The 20,288-nt window shown below is 34.8% G+C and overlaps 2 protein-coding genes across 11 annotated transcripts in view; one reads left to right on the top strand and one right to left on the bottom strand.

Annotated features, from left to right (window-relative positions):
• The window catches only part of LOC309641685 (uncharacterized protein), a 406,435-nt gene extending 389,071 nt beyond the window's left edge, over nucleotides 1–17,364 (top strand). For both annotated transcript variants that reach the window (XR_014252734.1, XM_082421967.1), the window contains one exon: nucleotides 12,501–17,364. Coding sequence is in view for 1 of the 2 variants with exons in the window: in XM_082421967.1 (XP_082278093.1) it covers nucleotides 12,501–12,638 (138 nt within the window). In the remaining variant the exon portion in view is untranslated. The remainder of the gene's footprint in view (nucleotides 1–12,500) is intronic.
• LMO3 (LIM domain only 3) overlaps nucleotides 8,263–20,288 on the bottom strand; it is a 60,541-nt gene continuing 48,515 nt past the window's right edge. For all 9 annotated transcript variants that reach the window (XM_082421955.1, XM_082421958.1, XM_082421956.1 and 6 more), the window contains one exon: nucleotides 8,263–11,168. In XM_082421955.1, the coding sequence (XP_082278081.1) occupies nucleotides 11,063–11,168 (106 nt within the window). In that variant the 3' untranslated portion in view covers nucleotides 8,263–11,062. The remainder of the gene's footprint in view (nucleotides 11,169–20,288) is intronic.

Here is a 20,288-nt window from a genome sequence, read left to right as displayed (position 1 = left end):
AATAAGATTAGTTTGGAAGGTATTTAGGAAATGGAGAGGTTTTATTTGAGGGACATAAGGTTGAAATGAGATTTTGGATTTACAACCAAAAAAACAACCTCAAATTAATGGATTTCACAATTTTATATATACACTTAAATATATCTATATATTTTTAATAGGGAAAACAGAATGAAGTAGGTGACTATTTATTTCTCCAAGTAAGATAATAAAGAACAAAACCTATTATCTACTATCATTGTATTTTCATAAAGGCTATTTGTATATCCCCCAAAAGTAGGAAAGGTAAATATCGTATTGAAGAACTATTTTTGAATAAGTATAGTTGTGTAAAACATACCTAAATATTATCTTTCTTTTTCTTTTTTTTTCTTCATACAAGAGAAGAACTTCATAGATCAGGAATGATCTTCAGACAAGATTTTGGGAGAGGCAGAAAAACTTTCAAAACTTCCCTTATATCCAGAGCAGGGATCTGACATTATCTCCTCAAGGTGAAATAACCTTGAATGGCCTGACATTTGCACAATGGCTTTCTTTTTGATCTGTCTGTAGTTCCAACTAATTACTTGAAAATACCTTTGCTATTTCCCTGCATCTTTCTACCTATATTATTTTATGACAGTCTAATAAGAACTCAGCCTTCCCCACTGACCATATGTAAAATTAGATAAATTGTAATATTCTAGCGGAAATACTAACTTTATGTCAAAAAGTCAGGGTAGAGTTTTGGTGCTATGTGAGATCAAAGAGAAAATAAGACACATATTCTAGAAAATTTACCTTCTGGCTTCTTTTGTTAGAGGATTATGGATTCTCATGTGACAGGAGGGAACTAAATTGGGAGGAGAAGAAAGGAAACCATAATATTGGGTCTTACAAACTCAGTGCAAAGTTTCCCTTCTCTGAATCAGGCTACAGCTGAAATCAGATAATGTACCCATAAAATTTCTCATGTTTCTGTAAACAAATATGTCAGTTAGGGGTTGCTTTTGACCACATGTAACAAGAACCTAACCACAGTGACAAGAGATAACCCAACCACAGTCCACAGTGACAAGATGTCCAGAGGTAAGCTGGATAGTTCAAGTCTGTTCAAATCTCCCATTGGGATTTGTTCCACAAGCTCCCACTTACATTCCAGGCGGGGAGAAGGGACCAATAGAGAGGAAAAAGTGGTGCCTGGATCAGGAAAGGCAAAAGTTATCCCCAGATCTTCCAATGACTCATTTTTGCATCCCATGGTCCAGGACAGTGTCAAATGGCCATCCCTGGATACAAAAGAATCCACTAAAGGAAAATGTTTGCTTTGGCACATCACTGCCCTGTATGCTGTTAGTAAGAATGAAGGGGAAAAGGGCACAGACACCTAGCAAGGTCTCCCACAGCAACCAATAGTCTTATGTTTCTTTTTTCCTTAAAAGCCCAAAGAATTTCTAAAGCAGTAATATAACTCTGCACTTTGACGTGAGATGTGTGCCTTACGTCCAGAGTGTCGTCAAACAGGGTATACTTCTTATTCTCTTTTCTAGGTTTGCTACATTAGCTATAATAATTTAGGGTAAAAATCCCCACATCTCAAGAGTCATATCTGACCCTTCCCCCTCGTTCCCTTTACATTTAGCCAACTGTCATACTTGGTAATTTGTCTCTTTCCTATTGCTTCTCCCCACTACTCCCACTCATCTTTTATTTCCCAATAGCTATTATGCTGTGTAGGTGCTTATCTCTTTCCTTGTATTTTTTTTTTTTACAAAGTTCTCTTGTTTGAACTATCAACATCCCCTCTTGCCCCTCCCTAGCCCCAATCTTCTTAAACTTTGGCCTTCATTATACTCTATATCTTTTCAAAATCTTTGATCATTTTCTATTGCCTATCAGCTAGATGAGTCACCATGAAACTAAGTGCTTGATGAACTTAAATTGAGAGTGGTCCCTGTAAAACACCAACATTCCCTCCATCTGCCAATGGTTCTTCAAGACTGAATCAAAATGTCTATCGTGAAGCCTTTTCTGATGCGCCCAGACAGAAGAAATCACTTCTTCCCCGATGTTCCCACAGCACGTTGTGGATAGCTCTGCTTTCTAGGTTATTACTTTTCATAGTTAATAGTCATTGGCTTGTCTTCCCTCGAATGCAAGGATTATTTATTGTATTCCTCAGGGGACATGGAGGAGACTCTGTTATGCAGTAGGTGTCCAATAAATGTCTGTATGACTGACTATATGAATATAGTGATTATTGAGTTCCTCTGGCTAAATAACAGAAATGAAGGTTATCCCAGTATAAATGCTAGGCATATACATGGCAACACACACACACACACACACACACACACACACAAAATCTCTGAGATGAAAAAAAGAGAGTAAGAACATGTTTTATCACACAATGTCTCTGACTATGGTCTAGATCCCCAATTTGATTTCCTCTCTGAATTTCAATATTTTGCTTAGAAGGAATTTTCTAGTTTGTTTGTTGAATGTTCACCTGTAATTGTTATTCTTTGCCCCATGTCTACCTATTGGGGCATAAATCACCCCTGATGTTCACCCAGACTGATTAACCTCCATCAGGGCAAATAGCACTAAAGAGGCTCTCATAGAACTTGGAATTCATAAAAATAATAATAGTAAAAATAACCCGAATACTATTTCTAGGCGTTATGTTAAGGACTTAACATAGATTGTTTCATCTGATTTTTCAATAAACCCTATGAAGTAGGTATTATTACCCATTTTACTGATGAGAAAACGGCTCTTAAGGGAACTAAGTAATTTTTTCAAGATTATTGTCACTCTGATGGCAAAGCTGAGCTGCTAACCACTACGTTTATGTCTTAAATGGTTTCAATGGAAAAAAATTAAGGGTTAATTGGGTCTAAGAAAATTGTGTTATGAGATAAAGAATAACCATATTTATCTAAAAAATAATCAAGGTCTGCATAAACCCGACGACGAGAGTGTAGCATCAGTAAGGTCTTGTCAAATATCCTCAGTGAAGAGTGAGGTAAACTCTTGCAGATATGGGTGATTAAGTCATGGTATCAGCTCTTGACTTTCCCTTCTGTTTCTTCATTCTCTTCTTTTCAATGTCCAACTAATGTCCCCTCCCTCTAAAATGATTTCCTCTACCATTGCGTTTACACAGCAGCTGTTTGGCTGCTGCAGTTTTCAGGTGAGTACCCTTTTCTGGAACAGTTCACCTTTGTTCACCTTGCAGTGCTTCTCTCTGCATTTTCTCGCAAGCTCTTTATTTTTGGCTTTCTGAGTTTCTAAGATAGTATTTTTCAAAACAAATTTTTTGATTGACACCTACAGTAAGAACTACAGACACACACAAAATACTTGAAACATAACCTACTACTAAATCCACCTGCAATGCTTTCCAGTCTATGAACGCATGGGTCTACGACTGTACTCAAATAGGGAAAAGTTAATGTAAAGTACACAAAATAGTTAAAATATTAATACAAAAAAGCTAAATAAAATGGTATATGTGGACTGTTTCTTCTACTGAACGTATAGTGTCAATTCGTATTTGCCTCTATTTTCCAAGTAGAGAAGATTAAATGTAGAGACTTGTAAGTGAAATCATACCAAAAACACTAATCAACTAATCAACACAGGTGGTAAGGCATTATAATCAGTTCAAAAGAAGCTCCAATAATTTGTGCAAGAAAGAGGATTAGCCAAGTGTCCTAATAGGAAATTTGACTGCATAGATTCAATTCCTTATTTCTTGGGAGATAAAAATCTCTAAATGATCCTATAGCTTATAATAAGATATTAAAATGGCATACCTAAGCTTTCAATAATGTCAGCACATATCAATTTAGGAAAAACATTGAGTTATGGAAAATTATAACCTATGTGAAAGACTTAGACTTTAAAGAGTTCCATTGATGTAAAAGAAAAGCATGATTATTAAATTATTGGCCAACTGATGGCACTGGTTCAGATTTGAATCATTTAGGTCAGAGTAGCTCACTCTTGTGCCCCAGTCAAAGTTCAGTTAGTCAAAAGCACAGATCCTGTAACCTCAGCTAGTTGAGAGAAAATTCTCATATTTTTAAAAGGAATTACACACTATTAAAGTAACCTTAGAAAGATATGAAGCAAAATATAGAAATATTATTTTAAATTAATAATATTTGTTACAACTTTAATTTTTTTTAAGAAATTTGACTCATAGTGAGAATTTCTGTCTGGTTTTAAAGAACTGAAGCTTATTAGATGGGATTTTATTGAAATGTTTAGAAGAATTTGACTAAGATTCTAATCAATGTTTAAATGATTGGATCTGATTTATTAAATTTACAAGTTTGGCTTATTAGCTGTTTAAATGGTGTACAAATGTTTAGAGAAATTGCATTTGTTAGAGTGGTATATTTAATAAATTGGGCATTAAACAAAGAATAAATAGCAGTGAACATTATATTCTATGCACCAAAATTTCTCAGGCAGAAAATATTTAGAAATGCCTAATATGGTGCTACACACATGCAAGGTGCCCAACAGTTTTTTTTTTTTACAAAGTTTACTCGCTCTTTCCATGTAATTTTTATTTCATTTTCAATCCCATATTTTATTTTCACACATCAATAACTGCCCCAGATGTGGTTTCTATGTCTTCACCGAACCCCTGCTACTATTCATACTAAACTGAGGATATTCTAAGAATAATAAAGGAATTATAGGTCAAGCTTAAATTTGAGACAACCTAGCAGCTCCACCAAACTTTCTTAGGGATATTTTAGCAAGTCATGTTGAACTTAACCTAAGGTCTCACACAATTAAAAATTCTTGGGTCTTCCACTGTGCTTCCTAAGTTGAGGAACGTGCACATTGTTTATGCAACTGTGTATGACCATGTTCTGCCGTAATCATCACAGCTCTGAACTCTTCAGATTAAGTACTAATTATATACTGAAAATACAGGAACACTTGCAGGGTGGAAACTCCCATTAGGATCACTTAATCTGGAATGATTTAAGTTCGAAAGGATCCCAATACGTGGAAGTGGCTGTGGTGATGGCAGCAAGCAGTTGAAGCAATGGAAAGAAGGAGGTCTCAGATTTTTCTGTGGTCGTATGAGAATGCAGGTAATTGCATTTTGCTCTATGTTAAGGATAGCTGCTTTGCCCACTATTGCTTCAACCTGCCATCGTAAATCTGAGACTGGAGAGTTCCTTAATTATTTGGCCACTGATCTGGACCAAGCATCCTCGACACTTTGTGTATTTTAGACAAGTGAACACACAGTTTGACACAGATTGTTATTCTGACTTTTGGTTTGTTTCATATCTTGTGGAAGTAAGTTATAAAATGTCAAAGACAGGTAACACGCTAATTTTATTATCTTGACTTCGGAGAGCAGCGGTCTAGCCTCACCTCATCACAGCATGTTTATCCTGCTGCAGACAACTGCAGGTTTCTACTCCTACTCTCAAGTCTATGCTGACTGCCTCTTGTTCCTGATACTGCTCTACTAGGGATCCTCTATTATTCCTGGCTCTGTAGCCTCAAATAAATGTCTTAAAGGTTGAAAGAAGGAGCTCCTAAGTGGATTGCGTGTAGGAAAATATGATCACTCTTATTTCCAATTTTCATTTTTAAAGATGGCATTAACTCTGAAATGTTTGGAATTTTTGCTCAAGCACAGATTACTTCTAGTTTTTGGATAGAACATAATAATCATAGTGATGATGATGATGATGATAATGATATTAATAAGAATGAGAACTCTCTGAGAGATAGATCCAGAGTCAGAAAACTTATGTTTAAATCTCACTATTTAGCTGTATGACCTTGGACAAGTTAAGTAAGCTCTCTTTACTTTTATTTAAAATCTGCAAAACGGGGTTAATAGAACCTACGTTAGGAGAGTGTTGTGGAAATTACCTGGGCAATGAAAAATCTCATACTACTACTTATACTACTTACTGAGTACTTACCATACATACTAGATGGTAAGTGTTCAGTGAGTGTTACCTGTTGTTAGACACTACTGATGATGAGGAATATAATGTCACATGTTACAAATGGACAGTTTCATTTTATGTGATTTAAAATCTTTTGCAGAAGCAGGGTTAAAAAAGATTTGGATAATCTATTACCTGCATGCCTCTTGCTCCCATTTTTCTTTGTACTGTGTCCATTAAATTTGGTACAGTTAACGATGACCACCTTGCTAATAAAGCCAAAATATTCTGCAATCTGCTCCGCTATGCCAATTTCATGAGTATTCAGCTCCTCAGCCCAGAATACCCATTGTGTAAAAAGTGCAATGAATGCCAATTCACTTTTGATTGCAATGATCTGAACCAAACACGAAACCTACTTGATCCAAGATGATCTGGGCTTTACAAGGTTGTGCATTACGTGATCTGCACGCTGAAAACAGGAGTATCTTTGAATTTCCTTTTCAGAAAACAGAATTCTTTTAATTAACATTTTAAAAAATTTCAGTATGTGTAATTGTTAACACCTGCTATGTGTTGCCAACAGATGTTTCTTACTTACCTAAGGGAACTGTTATAATTATTCTATAAGCTTAGTGAAATGGCATTTACCAAGATAGTTGGGAAACTTTCGTTGGTGACTTTGCATGTAATACTTGGCATTTCTTATAATCTTGTCCCCTATCACTGCCGGTCCCCACACCTCCTCCCCAACCTGGCCCACCAAAGGCAAAAATGTCCTTTTGGGAGGGTACCAAAATGTTTCAAAACTGGTCATGCATATTTTAGTCTTTGTGAAAAGTTCCTGAAATTACGTGTATTCTAAAACAATGGAAAATTTACTTTTAAGTGTTTAGCAGCTAATCCTTCTAATGTTTTAACATGGAAGTCTTACATCTTGATTATAAATGTAAAAAGTATACTTTGTAGAAAGGTAATACCCTTCCAATCGCTTGGCTTCAAAAGAAGCTACAGCAAAAATGAGATTTTTCTTGATTTTCTCCCTGACCATTTATAAGGTTTTATAAGCAGTAGATGTTCAGAATTCTTCATTTATGATACTAATCACACAATTACCTACAGGCACATGTTAAATATGACACTGGTTTCAGCCAAATAATGGGCCAACTGAAAACAATGAATAAAGAGAGGCAGCTCCGTTTATAACGGCTGTTTCAACAGAGCGCTACTGTAATCATAGTGATCTGAGGGTGACATTAATTAATTGATTAATTTTTTATTATGTGCTATTGAGTTAATGAGTAACCTGTGTGAGATAATTCTCTGAACACATTGATTACTTGAGATATTTTCTGGGGCTTTCATACCAATGACATGCTGAATAGGTAGAAGGCGGTATTTGCTTTTGTGTGCTCATTATTCGTAGGTTTGAGATGAGTACAAACCAGTGCAAAGACTCCCTAAAGTTATCTGACACACAAAGTATCCTAGGTCGGCCTCACAGGAGGCTGAGTGCTCAGGGCAAGGCCTGTCACATAGTAGGTACTTAATAAATGTCATGTGAAATAATAGCTGTATTAAAGCTTTGCTTCCTATTACCTTACATTGTATTCAAATCACATTTAGGAAATATCCGTAATGGCATTTTTAATAAAAAGTAATAATCAAAGGGCTTTTGCCAAAATTGTATTCTGCGTTAATGGCCTATTACAATAAACATGTACCTTGTTTTTGCAGCTTAGTTGAGTGAACACTAAATATGTTTGGCCAGTATCATTTCTATGAAATTGTTTGACTATCCAGAGAGTGGTTTGCCTAAAGTGATAGTTAAAAAGAAATCACTTGCGTATGGTGTGTTTTACTACAGATGTAATTTTTAGCACCCTGGTTCAGTGAAGGAACAACATTCTTCCTGAAAATGTAGGATTTCGTTGAGTTTTTTGTTTTAATTCATTATGCAGGAACCAGGAAATTGGAAATTTAGTCTGACAAGAGCAACACGGTTGCTTTCAGAAAGATCCCTTAAAATTTGTATAAATGTACAAAATTATACACAGCAATTGCTACCTTCATTTTTGACAGTTTTATTTTCCCCACAAAAGTAAATAGCAACAAACTACCTAGCTCAGAGATCCTAAATATAATATTTGGAGAATGCATTTGAGGTACTTTGTCTGCTTATGATTTACCTTTTGAAAGTAAATGTCCTTAACACTTTTGTTTTCCTTTTTCATAGTATGCTTTCTAGATATCATCTTAGATTTTGCCCATTAAGTGCAATCAAATATTGTAATACCCCTTTTATTAAAAACATAAATCCGAATATTAAAAAAATGAATGAAAGAATCCAGCAGATATTTATTAAGCAAGATGAAAGTGAAATTACAAACACAGGTCAGCTTTTAAACTCAGCCAGCACTCTAGTGGAGTGCAAGTGCCTGGTCCCTCATCATAGGCAGCCTACATGAGATGCGTGTTGGAAAGGGAGCTTTCGCTGCTTGAGAAATCAATGCTCCATCGGAGATGTTCTACTGGAGGCTTCAGATAGCAAGCTAAGTGATGTCAGGGCTACACAACACAAAGAGGAAAGTTGACAACAATTCAGGGACTTTGAGTAGTCGAGACAATTAGCTTAGTACTTCAGTCAAAAATGCTACTATTTATGGGCAATTAGCTGTAAAATGGCCTATTTCTGTCTTGTTCCACCATTTTATGGAGATTAAAGATAATCTAAGGAGATTAAGGCCTTAATCGTTAATCCAGGTGAGTAATTTTGTTTGTAGTAAAAAGCATAAGAATTAATTCCCAAAGGATTAAGCAAAAGACCTGGTTTGGTCTTTGGGTGGCAGGGATAATTGAACAGCTTCAAGAAGCTGAGAGAAGTTTGTTCCCAATTTACAAGTATTTTGACATATTGATAAGCATATGCAAAACCATTTAAATCTAAAAAAGATGACGCAAAAAGACACGGACAATTACATTTTTACATCCACATGAATTTCAAACAACTCTTAATGGGGATTAGCAGGGCTGTGTTAGGAAAACCACTTCTTACATATCTCCCCCACCTTCCTCCCATTTGTTCTGTTTTGCTATTTTTTGGTTTTGGCTATGCAAGTCTTTTCATGAAATAAATGTAAGGCTCAAAGGCTAAAACAATATCCATAGTTATTTTGTAGGCCCCAAACTGCTATTTTTGAAACTCTTTTTTGGGGGTGTATCTCAAATTTGGAGGACATGTGACTTGAACACTCAACCATGAAGCATCTGTAAAAATACGTATCATTCACTTTTCACAGAACCATTTTCTTAAAAATGAGAGGCAATATCCAGATTCACATGCATGTTCATAGTAAAGCTTTGTTTGAAAACAACTCAAATCCACACCAGCATGTTTTTTTCAGTTTAATATTTTGGCCCCAAACCAAGAATTCAGGTATCACATTTAATTTTTATCTGCAATGCATGTTCGGCAGGACAAAGTATGTATGCAAGTAACACTGGGAAATATTGTTTCTTACACAAGTGATCAAGAAAAAAAAAGAAAAGAAAAAAGAAAGCCCACAGCACTAAAAGTTGCTCTAGTAAAAATGTGCTTCATTGTGCCTGTTGAGGAATCAGATCTGCTGAAAAGTAGTTTTGAGTACAAAGAGCGGAAGCAAAGAAACAAAGTGTGAGCGACCCCAAAGAAGAGAACACAGTCACAACTTTATTTCCTTAATTGTAATTTAAATAATCAGTCTCCATAATTTTTGTTTCTAGCAAGCTTTCTTTTTTATCAGCTATCATGTAGATAAGGGAATAATCTTTCACCTTTAAAAAAAATGGAATGACAGATTTCAGCCCAAGTGTGATACATTCTGAGCGGCTAATTACTTAGAGAAAGCAATGAGAGTAAGACACATCAAACTTTTAAAGTGTTCACTTTTGAACATTAAAATAAGTGGCAGGTAAATACAGAAAAATATATAATCACCAGTTCTCAGCTTTTTATCGATCCCTTTGTTTCTCTTCTTCTAGAAGATTCTGTGAGCACTATCCTGCTCTGATCAAAAGTGACTTCACTCCTCAAATAGGATCATAGATTCCATGTGCATTATCATGGTTTCAGTAGATTCGCACTCAAAACCTTTTGGTGCCAGAAATGTATCAAATTATAAAGTTATTATACGCTTACCTCTTATGGAGAGATCTGGGCAAAATTTGTATGAGAAATTTATCATTTTAAAATTATCTCATAATTGTGGTAACCCTTTTTTAAAGTAACCCTTTGGAAAATTTTTACATGATACCCAAAGGCACTAGCTCACATAAGCGGTGAATGGCTGAAGGAAACAAAACAAAGCCATTGACTAGGTAAAGAGCACACACACAAAAAAGGGTATTAAAAGGATAACTGTTAAGCTTTAAAGTTATTCTAAAAATGGCACTTTTCACGTTGGTAAAAAATGAAAGTGCTTTAAGATGAAATTTTTATGCATTTTTTTAAAGCTGATCTTTAACCCCCTGAAAATAGGGGGTGATAATGAGAACACTGATAGACTCTAAGTCATTGTGGCAATAAGTGGACGTTGCTAAAATGCTTTGTGTCTTTCTTTTTCAGTATTTTTAATGTTGATAGACTTGCTTTATATGTGTATCATTAGTGAGATTGGCTCTTCAATTCTTTACTAGAAAGTTACAGCTCATTTAAAATAGCTGGTAGATACAGAAAGCATAAATATACCGTAAGTTTAAACACTGATTGTACTAAATGCAACAATACAAAGAAGCAAACAGAACACAAATGGTAACACAATAAAACTGTATTACATTTGTGCTTCAAATATTACAATACATTATATACAATAGTCCAAAATAAACATCTCATGCCAAGTGACACAAAAAAAAAACGAATAGCAAGCAAAAAAATCCAGCAATATGTACATTACTTTTTTCTTTTATAATAAACATTCAACTCTGAACTGGGGCAATTTCACTACATACAGATGCAGTCCGCCTTTTATTCCATATAACCATCCTGCTTTCCTATATCTACGCTATTCAGTTGGTTCCTGTGTCAATTCTTATATACACGTGGAGCAAAAAAGATAAAAGAATGGAGTGCTTTGTATTCTTAATGGGGTGATGTTGATAGATCAGCGAACCTGGGGTGCATAACCTTCTTTCATTAAACCTTCCTCGTAGTCCGTCTGGCAAAGGATCATGTTATTCTTTAGGAAAAATTTGTCTCCAACACAAAATCTGAAAATATTTACAAAAATAAAATGGTTAAGATGACTTCACTCAGCTCTATAGATTTGAAGATTTCTTTTCCTAATCATCATTTCATCATTTCAATTTATGGTAATTCCCTGAGTTTGAAAGTTTGGCTTAGAAAATTGCCTTGTCGTCAAAATTAAACCATTCTGGTCATTTAAGGAAATGCTACACACAAAATTTGAAATCCTACTTTTATATACAAAACTCATAAGAACATTGAGGAAAACACCTTGGGCAGCAAAGGTGATTTTTTTTTTTTTTACCATATTGGAAAGAAAAAAAGAACTGATCTATATTTACACTCATTAAAACAATGATAATAATATTTCACGGCAGTGATTATGGAAGCTTTCATCATTGCCCATTTATCCATTTTATAAAAAAAGTAAAAGGCATTAAAATGAATCAAATGATTAGAAAATAGCCCACTTTAGAGCTTCTCACTTAAAGCTTCCTTTTACTCTGTTATTAAAATGTGATTAAATTCTCGTAATTTGGAAGTAATCGTTCTGAAGTGAAAGTTATTTTTGCATCAGACTCAGATGCTGGGCCATATTCCTTTGTTTGTGGCAAGTTCACCAACTATGAAGTAGTAAATGTATTTCTTAGAGTACTTCCAATTAAACCAAAGGGAGTAACCTGATGAACTCCTTAATATTGATGTGATAAATAAACTAGTTTCCAGTAGCTAATTATGTATTTTATTCTATAAAGCACTGTTTAATGTGCAAGATTGTAATGTTTTTAATAAGTGCTCTTTTTGTATAATTTCCCAGTGGTGACACTTTGGACACAATTAAGATCAGAAAAAATGCTTGTGCTGTTTCCAGTACATTTAACAATAAAGTAACTCTGGGGAGATTTGTATATATTTTTAATTGTAACAATTTAACCTTCAAACAGCAGTGTCTGGTAGAGTTGACCCAGTAAAACTACTTGTAATTATATAAGTTGACCTCACTGACCTTTGATAGTGGTCTCTCTTTATCAGATAGTCAATTTCAAATGATGTTCAAGCAGAAATCTTAGTGGATAGATTAAATTGTGTCGTGAAAGCCACCCTTTAATGTTTTGTGAAGTTGAACGTTTAAATGAGGAGCAGTTGGGCTGATTTACATTTGCAAAGATTGGAATGCTAGACAAACAGCGAACCTATTTATTTTCCAACTGGGTAGCTTTGGAAATTTATCCTTATTCTAGCTAAGTAGATAGAGGGGAAAATAGTGTAATAAAAAAAGTAGATTGAAAAGAATTAGCTTTCCTCTTAAAGGAAGATTGGTCTGTTTATTTGTGGAATTTACTTTTTTTCCCCAGGATTACTGCCTGCTGATGATGCTGATTGAAAGTACAGACTATGCCCTGATCTTGAAATCCTGCAGTTGTTTGTGGTCAAGGCTATTGGATACAATGAACATTCAAGTTTGGACTTTAAGTATATATTCTTTTTATTAGTTGCAAACTATAAACTTGAAATATTGTGCTTAAAAAGTGGTGTTTGAATAAACCAGGTTTTGTAGATCATCCTGATCATTAAGATATGTTGAATAAGAGGAAATATTTCTTTTGTTGGGCAGGGGTAAGTAGCCAGATTAGATACTTATCTTTTATGTGAGATTATATAAAGTAGCATGCAGAATATATTTGATTACTGTTCAAATTTTTCACTTTATATTAATGTTGAAATTAATTTGAACTGACTAATAAGCTAATAATAAAATATCCATCAAAAATAAATAATTTTAATTAAATACTCTCGTGTTCCAGCTGATGTTATTGAATATTCTTTTCCCCTAAAAACCGACTAAACTGGAAATACTTTTTCAACTCCATACTGTCTAAAATTTTGCTTTAATTTGTTAACAAGCCTCCAAATTCTATTTGCTATCAAATAAAAACGTGTTTTGTTTTTGGTTTTTTTTTGTCATGTTGTGTCATGTCATCCTTACCTTCAGGGGCCTTGAAAGTTAGGTAATTTCTATTTGTAGATTAATACAATCAGAGTAATTATAGTGAGAAAAGCACTGAGCCAAGAGCCTGGGGATTTGGTCCTGAGCCCTGTGTCTCTCACCTACTCAGTGCAAGATATAGGGTGTATTTCATACTCTCTCTGAGTCAGTTCTCTGTGGGTAAGATAAAACAACTACATCACTGAATGGTAGGAATGTTAAAATAAGAAGTATATGAAAGGCAGAGAGACATTTGCAATGAATAGGCTTCAAATTCCAACCTTCCATTCACGATATTGAAAATGAAACTTCAGGATTTTTATCTTTAACATCAGTAAGTTCTGTAAGTTGGCAGTAGAGTAGAAATGTAATATGTAAAGCCTTCCCTCAATGTTTGGAATGTAGGTAATTAAAATAATCACCTTTTATAAAGTACTTACCATGTGCTAAGGCTAAGCATGTATATACAGTGATCACATTTATTCCTTAAATCCAGCTGAGAATGTAAATATTAACACTCTTTTTCAAATGAAAAACCTAACACTTCCTCCCAGAATTTTAAAAACCTGCCCAAGGTTCCATAGCTAGAACGTGTATGGTAGAGGAAGGAAAAGCACCCTGGTCTCTTTGGATTCAAGATCCATGCTTTTACAATTCACAATAGCCAAGACATGGAAACCTAACTGTGTTTTCACAGATGAATGGATAAAGAAGATGTGGTGTATACACACACACACACACACACACACACACACACACACACACACACACACACAGTGGAATACTACTCAGCCACAAAAAAGAATGGAATAATGCCATTTGCAGCAATATGGATGGACGTAGAGATTTTTTTTTAATTTTCATTTTTTGTTCATCATGGATTTTTTTTGCATCAATTTTTTAATTAATTAATTTTGGCCATGCCGCATGGCCTGTGGGATCTTAGTTCCCTGACCAGGGATCAAACCCATGCCCCCAGCAGAGGAAGCATGGAGTCTTAACCACTGGACTGCCAGGGAAGTCCCAAAAGATTTTCATACTAAGTGAAGTATGTCTAAAAGAGAAAGACAAATACCATATGATATCACTTACATGTGGAATCTAAAATGTGACACAAATGAACTTATCTAGGAAACAGATTCACAGACATAGAGAACAGACTTGTGGTTCCCAAGGAGAAGGGAGGGGGAGGGAGGGATGGATTGGGAGTTTGGGATTAGCAGGTGCAAACTATTATATATACAATGGATAAACAACAAGGTCCTACTGTATAGCACAGGGAACTATATTCAGTATCCTGTGATAAACCATAATGGAAAAGAATATAAGAAAGACTATATATATAGTATAACTGAATCACTCCACTGTACAGCAGAAATTAACACAACATTGTAAATCAACTATACTTCAATTAAAAAAAAACAAATAGGGCTTCCCTGGTGGTGTGGTGGTTGGGAGTCTGCCTGCCAATGCAGGGGATGCGGGTTAGAGCCCTGGGAGGATTCCACATGCCGTGGAGCAACTGGGCCCGTGAGCCACAACTACTGAGCCTGTGCGTCTGGAGGCTGTGCTCCGCAGCAGGAGAGGCCGCGATAGAGAGAGGCCCGCGCACCGCGATGAAGAGTGGCCCCCGCTTGCCGCAACTAGAGAGAGCCCTCGCACAGAAACGAAGACCCAACACAGCCAAAAATAAATAAATAAATAAAATAAACTGAGGGATAAAATTATAAAAAAAAAAAAAAAACAAATAAATGACTGAAAGCAATTTAAAAAAAATCCATGCTTTTACATGGAGGCGGTAAAGCATGAGGCTATGAAGTTATATAGGTTTTTTGTATTATTATTACTTCTTTACATAGCTTTTCAAAAGAAAGCCTATTATTCAATGAGATGTTTGCAATACAAATGGAATTCATCTAAAATATTCCTACCAAAGATATGTTGTTATTAATATGTTGTCAACTGGATAAAGTACCTTTTATGTGCATATCAATTTCTACTTAAAGGTCAAAATGAAACAGAACATAGGTGAGGAATGTCACACACAAATAACAAACAAAACAGCTTTGAAAGCTATAGTTAAGAACAGATTATGATTGCTTTGCAATTAGGATTGATATCTTCCTTTAAAATGTCCTATATATAAACATGAAGAAATTAGAGGAATAGCAATGCAGATATCGGACACCTAACAAAATGATCTATAACTGTGATTTTGTAAGAAAGGCTAATTTCCAATGTTCTATAACCAGGTCCTGATGAGATTTAGCATTTCAGAAAAATATTATAAAAATAGTGATGGCCAGAGGATAGCGTATGTATATATAGTAATAGGTCAGGCTAAAATTCTTGAAAATAAACTGATAATCTTCCTTATAAATTCATCTTAATCGCTTGTGATATAGTCAGTTCAATTAATTCTGCCATCATTAAAAAAATATGTTAAGGAATAAAAAGATGCCCAATCAGATTATTAAGCCACCTAATCTTAATGTTTTAGAATTAATCATAGATTTAATTTCCAGATATTTTGGAGTAACTCTAGTTGAATTCATATGGTCTTAGAGACTTGAAATGTACAGACAATAATTAAGAACTCATCGCTATAAAATACGGGGCTTAGAGTAGTTTTGAGCGGGTTATCAAATGCCTCTGCTAGGAAGCTTTCATTTGTGACATCCTTTTTAAGAATGAAAATGTTAACTTAGTCATCTTATTTTCCTAAGGTTAGTGACTGCCAGTTATAATTAATTTCCATTTCCACAGCACTTTAAAAAGAAAGGGGATCCAGTCCATATTTCCAATGTCTCTACTGTTCTATTTAGCATACTCAGTTACTAAAAGATGGAGATTTTGATACTGTACTTTGTTTTCAGTAAGAAGTGCAGGTTATATACTCACTGTACACTTGTGAACAAATTTACTGTCTTTTCCCAATGCCAGCCCAGTTGTCATCACACAATGCATTCCCAACAATCTTTTCTGTACCAAGTTTCACTACCCACACCCCAAATCCCATTGTCAATTATTTAGCATCTACCTTTTTTAAACTCCACTATATCTACTCCCATTTATACCCACTTTGTCAGAAAAGAAAATCTTCATCTTGAAACAGGTCAGGGTCCTCATGCTGGCTCTGAATCCAGAGATTAAATCCAGACTGCCTGGGTTCAAATTTTGAATCTACCCTTTTCTATCTGTGTAATCTTGGGCAAGTTATTTAAATTTTCTATACTTCAGCTTCCTCATCTGTAAAATGAGGCTAATAATAGTACCTACTTCAGTGTTATTTTGAGAACTAAATGAGTTAGCACATGTAAAACAGAACGATGTCTTGTGTGTGATCAGCACTGTATAAAAATTTGCTCTCATTATTATTTGCTAACAATAATCTTCTCACCTTTGCTTAGCTGTTCCCTAGCCAGGGATATTTCTCCCTTTTTTCCATCTACTTAAATTCTAAAAATTCTTTTTTTAAGGGAATATAGGAGTAGGGGAGTAAGAGGTACAAGCGATTAGGTATAAAATAAGCTATACGGATATACTGTACAACATGGGGAACATAGCCAATATTTTATAATAACTATAAATGGAGTAAAACCTTTAAAAATTGTGGATATTGTGCCCCTGTAACATATAATATTGTACAGCAACTATACTTCAATCAATCAATCAATCAAAATTCTTTAGTTTCCATTCCCTCCATCAGTATTCCCTGACCCCGTCAACTCATTCTGATCTTTCCCAAAGCACTTATTTATTGGTGTGTCATTTACTTTGGCATTTCAAATTTTCTCATGAATGTGTAACAGGTTTCCCACTCTGGGCAGCAGTGCTGAGGTAAATGACCATAAGCTAAATTTCTTTTGAACCCTCTGAAATACCACCATAACCTGTACTACCACTTGAAGTGGCTGGTCCACAAATGTTGGTTAAGACAGACTTATTCTAGAACTAAATAGCCTTAAAGAACAAAGATACTTTTGATGAATAATTTAAATTTGGACTCATGTTGACTTTAGTTCACTGATTTCCTACCTTTACAATTTCCTCTCTCTATCCCCTACTCCTCCACGTCCCTACCAAACTCCCTCTCTAATCTCTGAGCACACTGAGCCACTTTTCATTTCCGGAACACATTACATGTTTTCACACCTCCATGCCTTGCTGGCTGCTCCATCTGTCTGGAAAAATCCTTTCCTCACTGCACCCAGCCTTCCTCACTTCCTCCACCCCCCACCAGACATACTTCCTATATCCTAACCAGTCCTAGAGAGTCCTTTAACACCCAGGACATCAACCCTTTGGTGCTTTCTTAAGACTTCAAGAAGGACAGACCTCTCTTCCGTCAGTATAGAACTGTTTAGCATCGATTACATTCTTCTCTTCTGTGAGTCTTTGATGGCCTGTCTCTCCCTAAGCTCTAAATACCCCTAAGAGAGAAACTGGATTTTATTCACCTCTGTTTCCACAGAGCCTAGCACAGTGCTTTTTTTCTTTAATGTTACACAGTTCTACATATTTGAGGCAATTTCATTACAAACAAGCATTTATTCCCTTCTCTTATAAAGCCATCATTTAGTTTCCTAGAATTTTCTAAGGGAAACTTACTTTTCTAAGTAAGCTACTCATCTTTAAGAAATTAACCTATTACTCAGAATTTTCCAATTCTGAATGAGATTCAAGTTATCATACAAGATGTTCAAAATAACCTTCTTCAGGTCCTTTCAAAATAGATGGACTTTTAGATTTTAATTCAGGATTCACATTTTTAGCCATACCCTTTTAAAAAGGACAGAGAAGATCACCCATCTTGAAAGTTCATTGTTACTACTATCCTTTTTAAACATTCAGAAATGCTTTAGATCTTAATGATATTGTGATTTAAAAGTTAAGATGAAACGACTTGCTAAATAAAATTCATAAGCATTTATAAAATCATAATTTCAGGGGTTAAGAAAGTTTGCTTAAGGGAAAGTGCCTATAAATTACCTATTGGCCTTGTGTGTCACTTGAAAAGGTGCAATACTAAGACAATGATTTGGCTACTATGAGTAGAGGCTCCTGAGGCAGATGGCTTTATTGGAGAGATTTCCCAAGCAGACGCCAAAGGATAAGGAGAGTCTCCTATATTGAAAACTTCTGGATTCAGAGTAACAAAATTTGTCTGCTTTGCTTGACTGATGAAGATTAGCTGACTTCTTGCATTAAAGAAGTTTGTCTTGTAGGGATGGAAGTGACAAGACGATAACTAAGTGTTAATTGTGCATAACCAGTACTAAAGATATTCAGTCCCATTATGGCATGTAATAAATGAAGCGCACACAGAAATATATTAGGTAATTTAATAATGATACTAGAACAGTATTCTGCAGCAATAAGAATGTGAACAGTTTTAGAGTCAAAATTTAGGAGTGTTTGTCTCACTTGACTGAGTTCCACTGAGGAGACAGACGTAATTGCGAATGCAACTTTTTATTTCAATGGTGAAATAAAATTGATATACGATTTGTAAATAGCATTAACAACCTACAATGACTTTGCATCATAATAGAATTTAGGCTGGGTTTAGCACTTGAATGATGTTTTAATTTTCTGTGTAGAACACGGATAAAATAGGTAAGCCTGCCCTAAGAGAAAAATGGACAAAAGGAATAAACAGGCAGTTCCCTAATAGAAGAAATATCAAAGGGTCACTAGTAATCAAATAAATCCTAATTAAAAATGATAATGAGATACCATCTTTCATCCCTCAAGGTGACAAGGATTTCTTTTAAAATAATAATTCCCAGTGTTGGAACTTATGTGAGGGAATGCATTGTTTTTTCTTTTCTGGTGTGAGAATAACGGGTATAACTTTTCCGGAGAGTACTTTGGCAATATATAATGTAAGCCTTTAAACTGTTATATGGTTTGTCTAATTAACTATGCTCCTGTGAATTTAGCCTGACACAGATTTGAGTATTTGTTTATAAAGTCCACATTAGATTGATAATACTGATGATATAAAAACTTGAAGAAACAACCTACACATCTGATGACAGAAGACTGATTTAATAATATATGAAGCTTTATCCATAAAACTGAACACAAGAAAGCTTAAAATATCATAAAAGAATTTTTAAAGGCAGGGAAAAAGGCACCCTATATTAATGAAAATGTCCAAGTAACAAACATTAGGATTCTTCCTTGTTACTTTCCTTTAAGATGCTTAAGTGTGGGTATAATATAAAGTATATGCTATATATCATTTGCCACATATGCACAGAAAAATGTATGGTTAGCCGCATACCAAAATATTAAAATAATTTCTTTTAGAACAGTGAGACATGGGACAATGTTATTCTTTATCCCTTTCTATTTTCTAAATTTTCCACTATAAATACGCAATTGTTTATAAGTAGAAAAGCAGTAAATGTTATTGTTGCACAAAGATAACTCTATTGTTAGTAAATGCTATTAGTGGAGGAAATGTGATAAGTAAACAAAAATATTCTAAATTTACTACTAATATACCTTTAAAACATACACACATATAGGCTCATGCATATTAATGAGTCTGTAAGGATGTGTGGACATTTGTGTTCTTGTATTCATATCCTTACATTAAAAACTATGTGCATTTGCTAATTTATTTTTGGCTAAGTGTCACTACAGACTGAATCAACCTACTTTGATTCCAAACATCTATTGGGAAGACTCAAGATGTTACAAGATGACTTCTTGAATTATTTCCTGGGTAAATTATACATTGTGAGGTCTACTAGGCCAGATTCTGAACATCTACATTTAGCAGGAGATATCTTATGTAAAAACCAAGTTAGTGAAATATTATATGGTAAAAGTAAATTATAAATATCAAGGTAAAAGAACTAATTTTTGAGAACCTATTGTGTTCCTGGTACTTATAAATAAATTCTTTCATTTAATTTTCAAAATCTGCAGGACAGACGTTAGCGTCTCCATTTTAAGGATGTACAAACCAAACTCGGAGAAATTAAGTGACTTACGCAAGACTGCACAGCTAGCATATGGTGGGGATGGAATCTGAATCCAGTTCTCACTGTAAACGTCATACTCTTTCTACTACTCTATAGCGCCTCGTAAGAAGATACTGCATTGAACGGCAAAACGGCCAATTATAGTAACTGAGAAC

The sequence above is a fragment of the Balaenoptera physalus genome (genome assembly GCF_965194825.1).
Source record: "Balaenoptera physalus genome assembly, chromosome: 13".
Lineage (NCBI taxonomy): Eukaryota > Metazoa > Chordata > Mammalia > Artiodactyla > Balaenopteridae > Balaenoptera > Balaenoptera physalus.
Note: the sequence above shows the minus strand (reverse complement) of the source record. Positions and strands in the feature narration are given on the sequence as shown.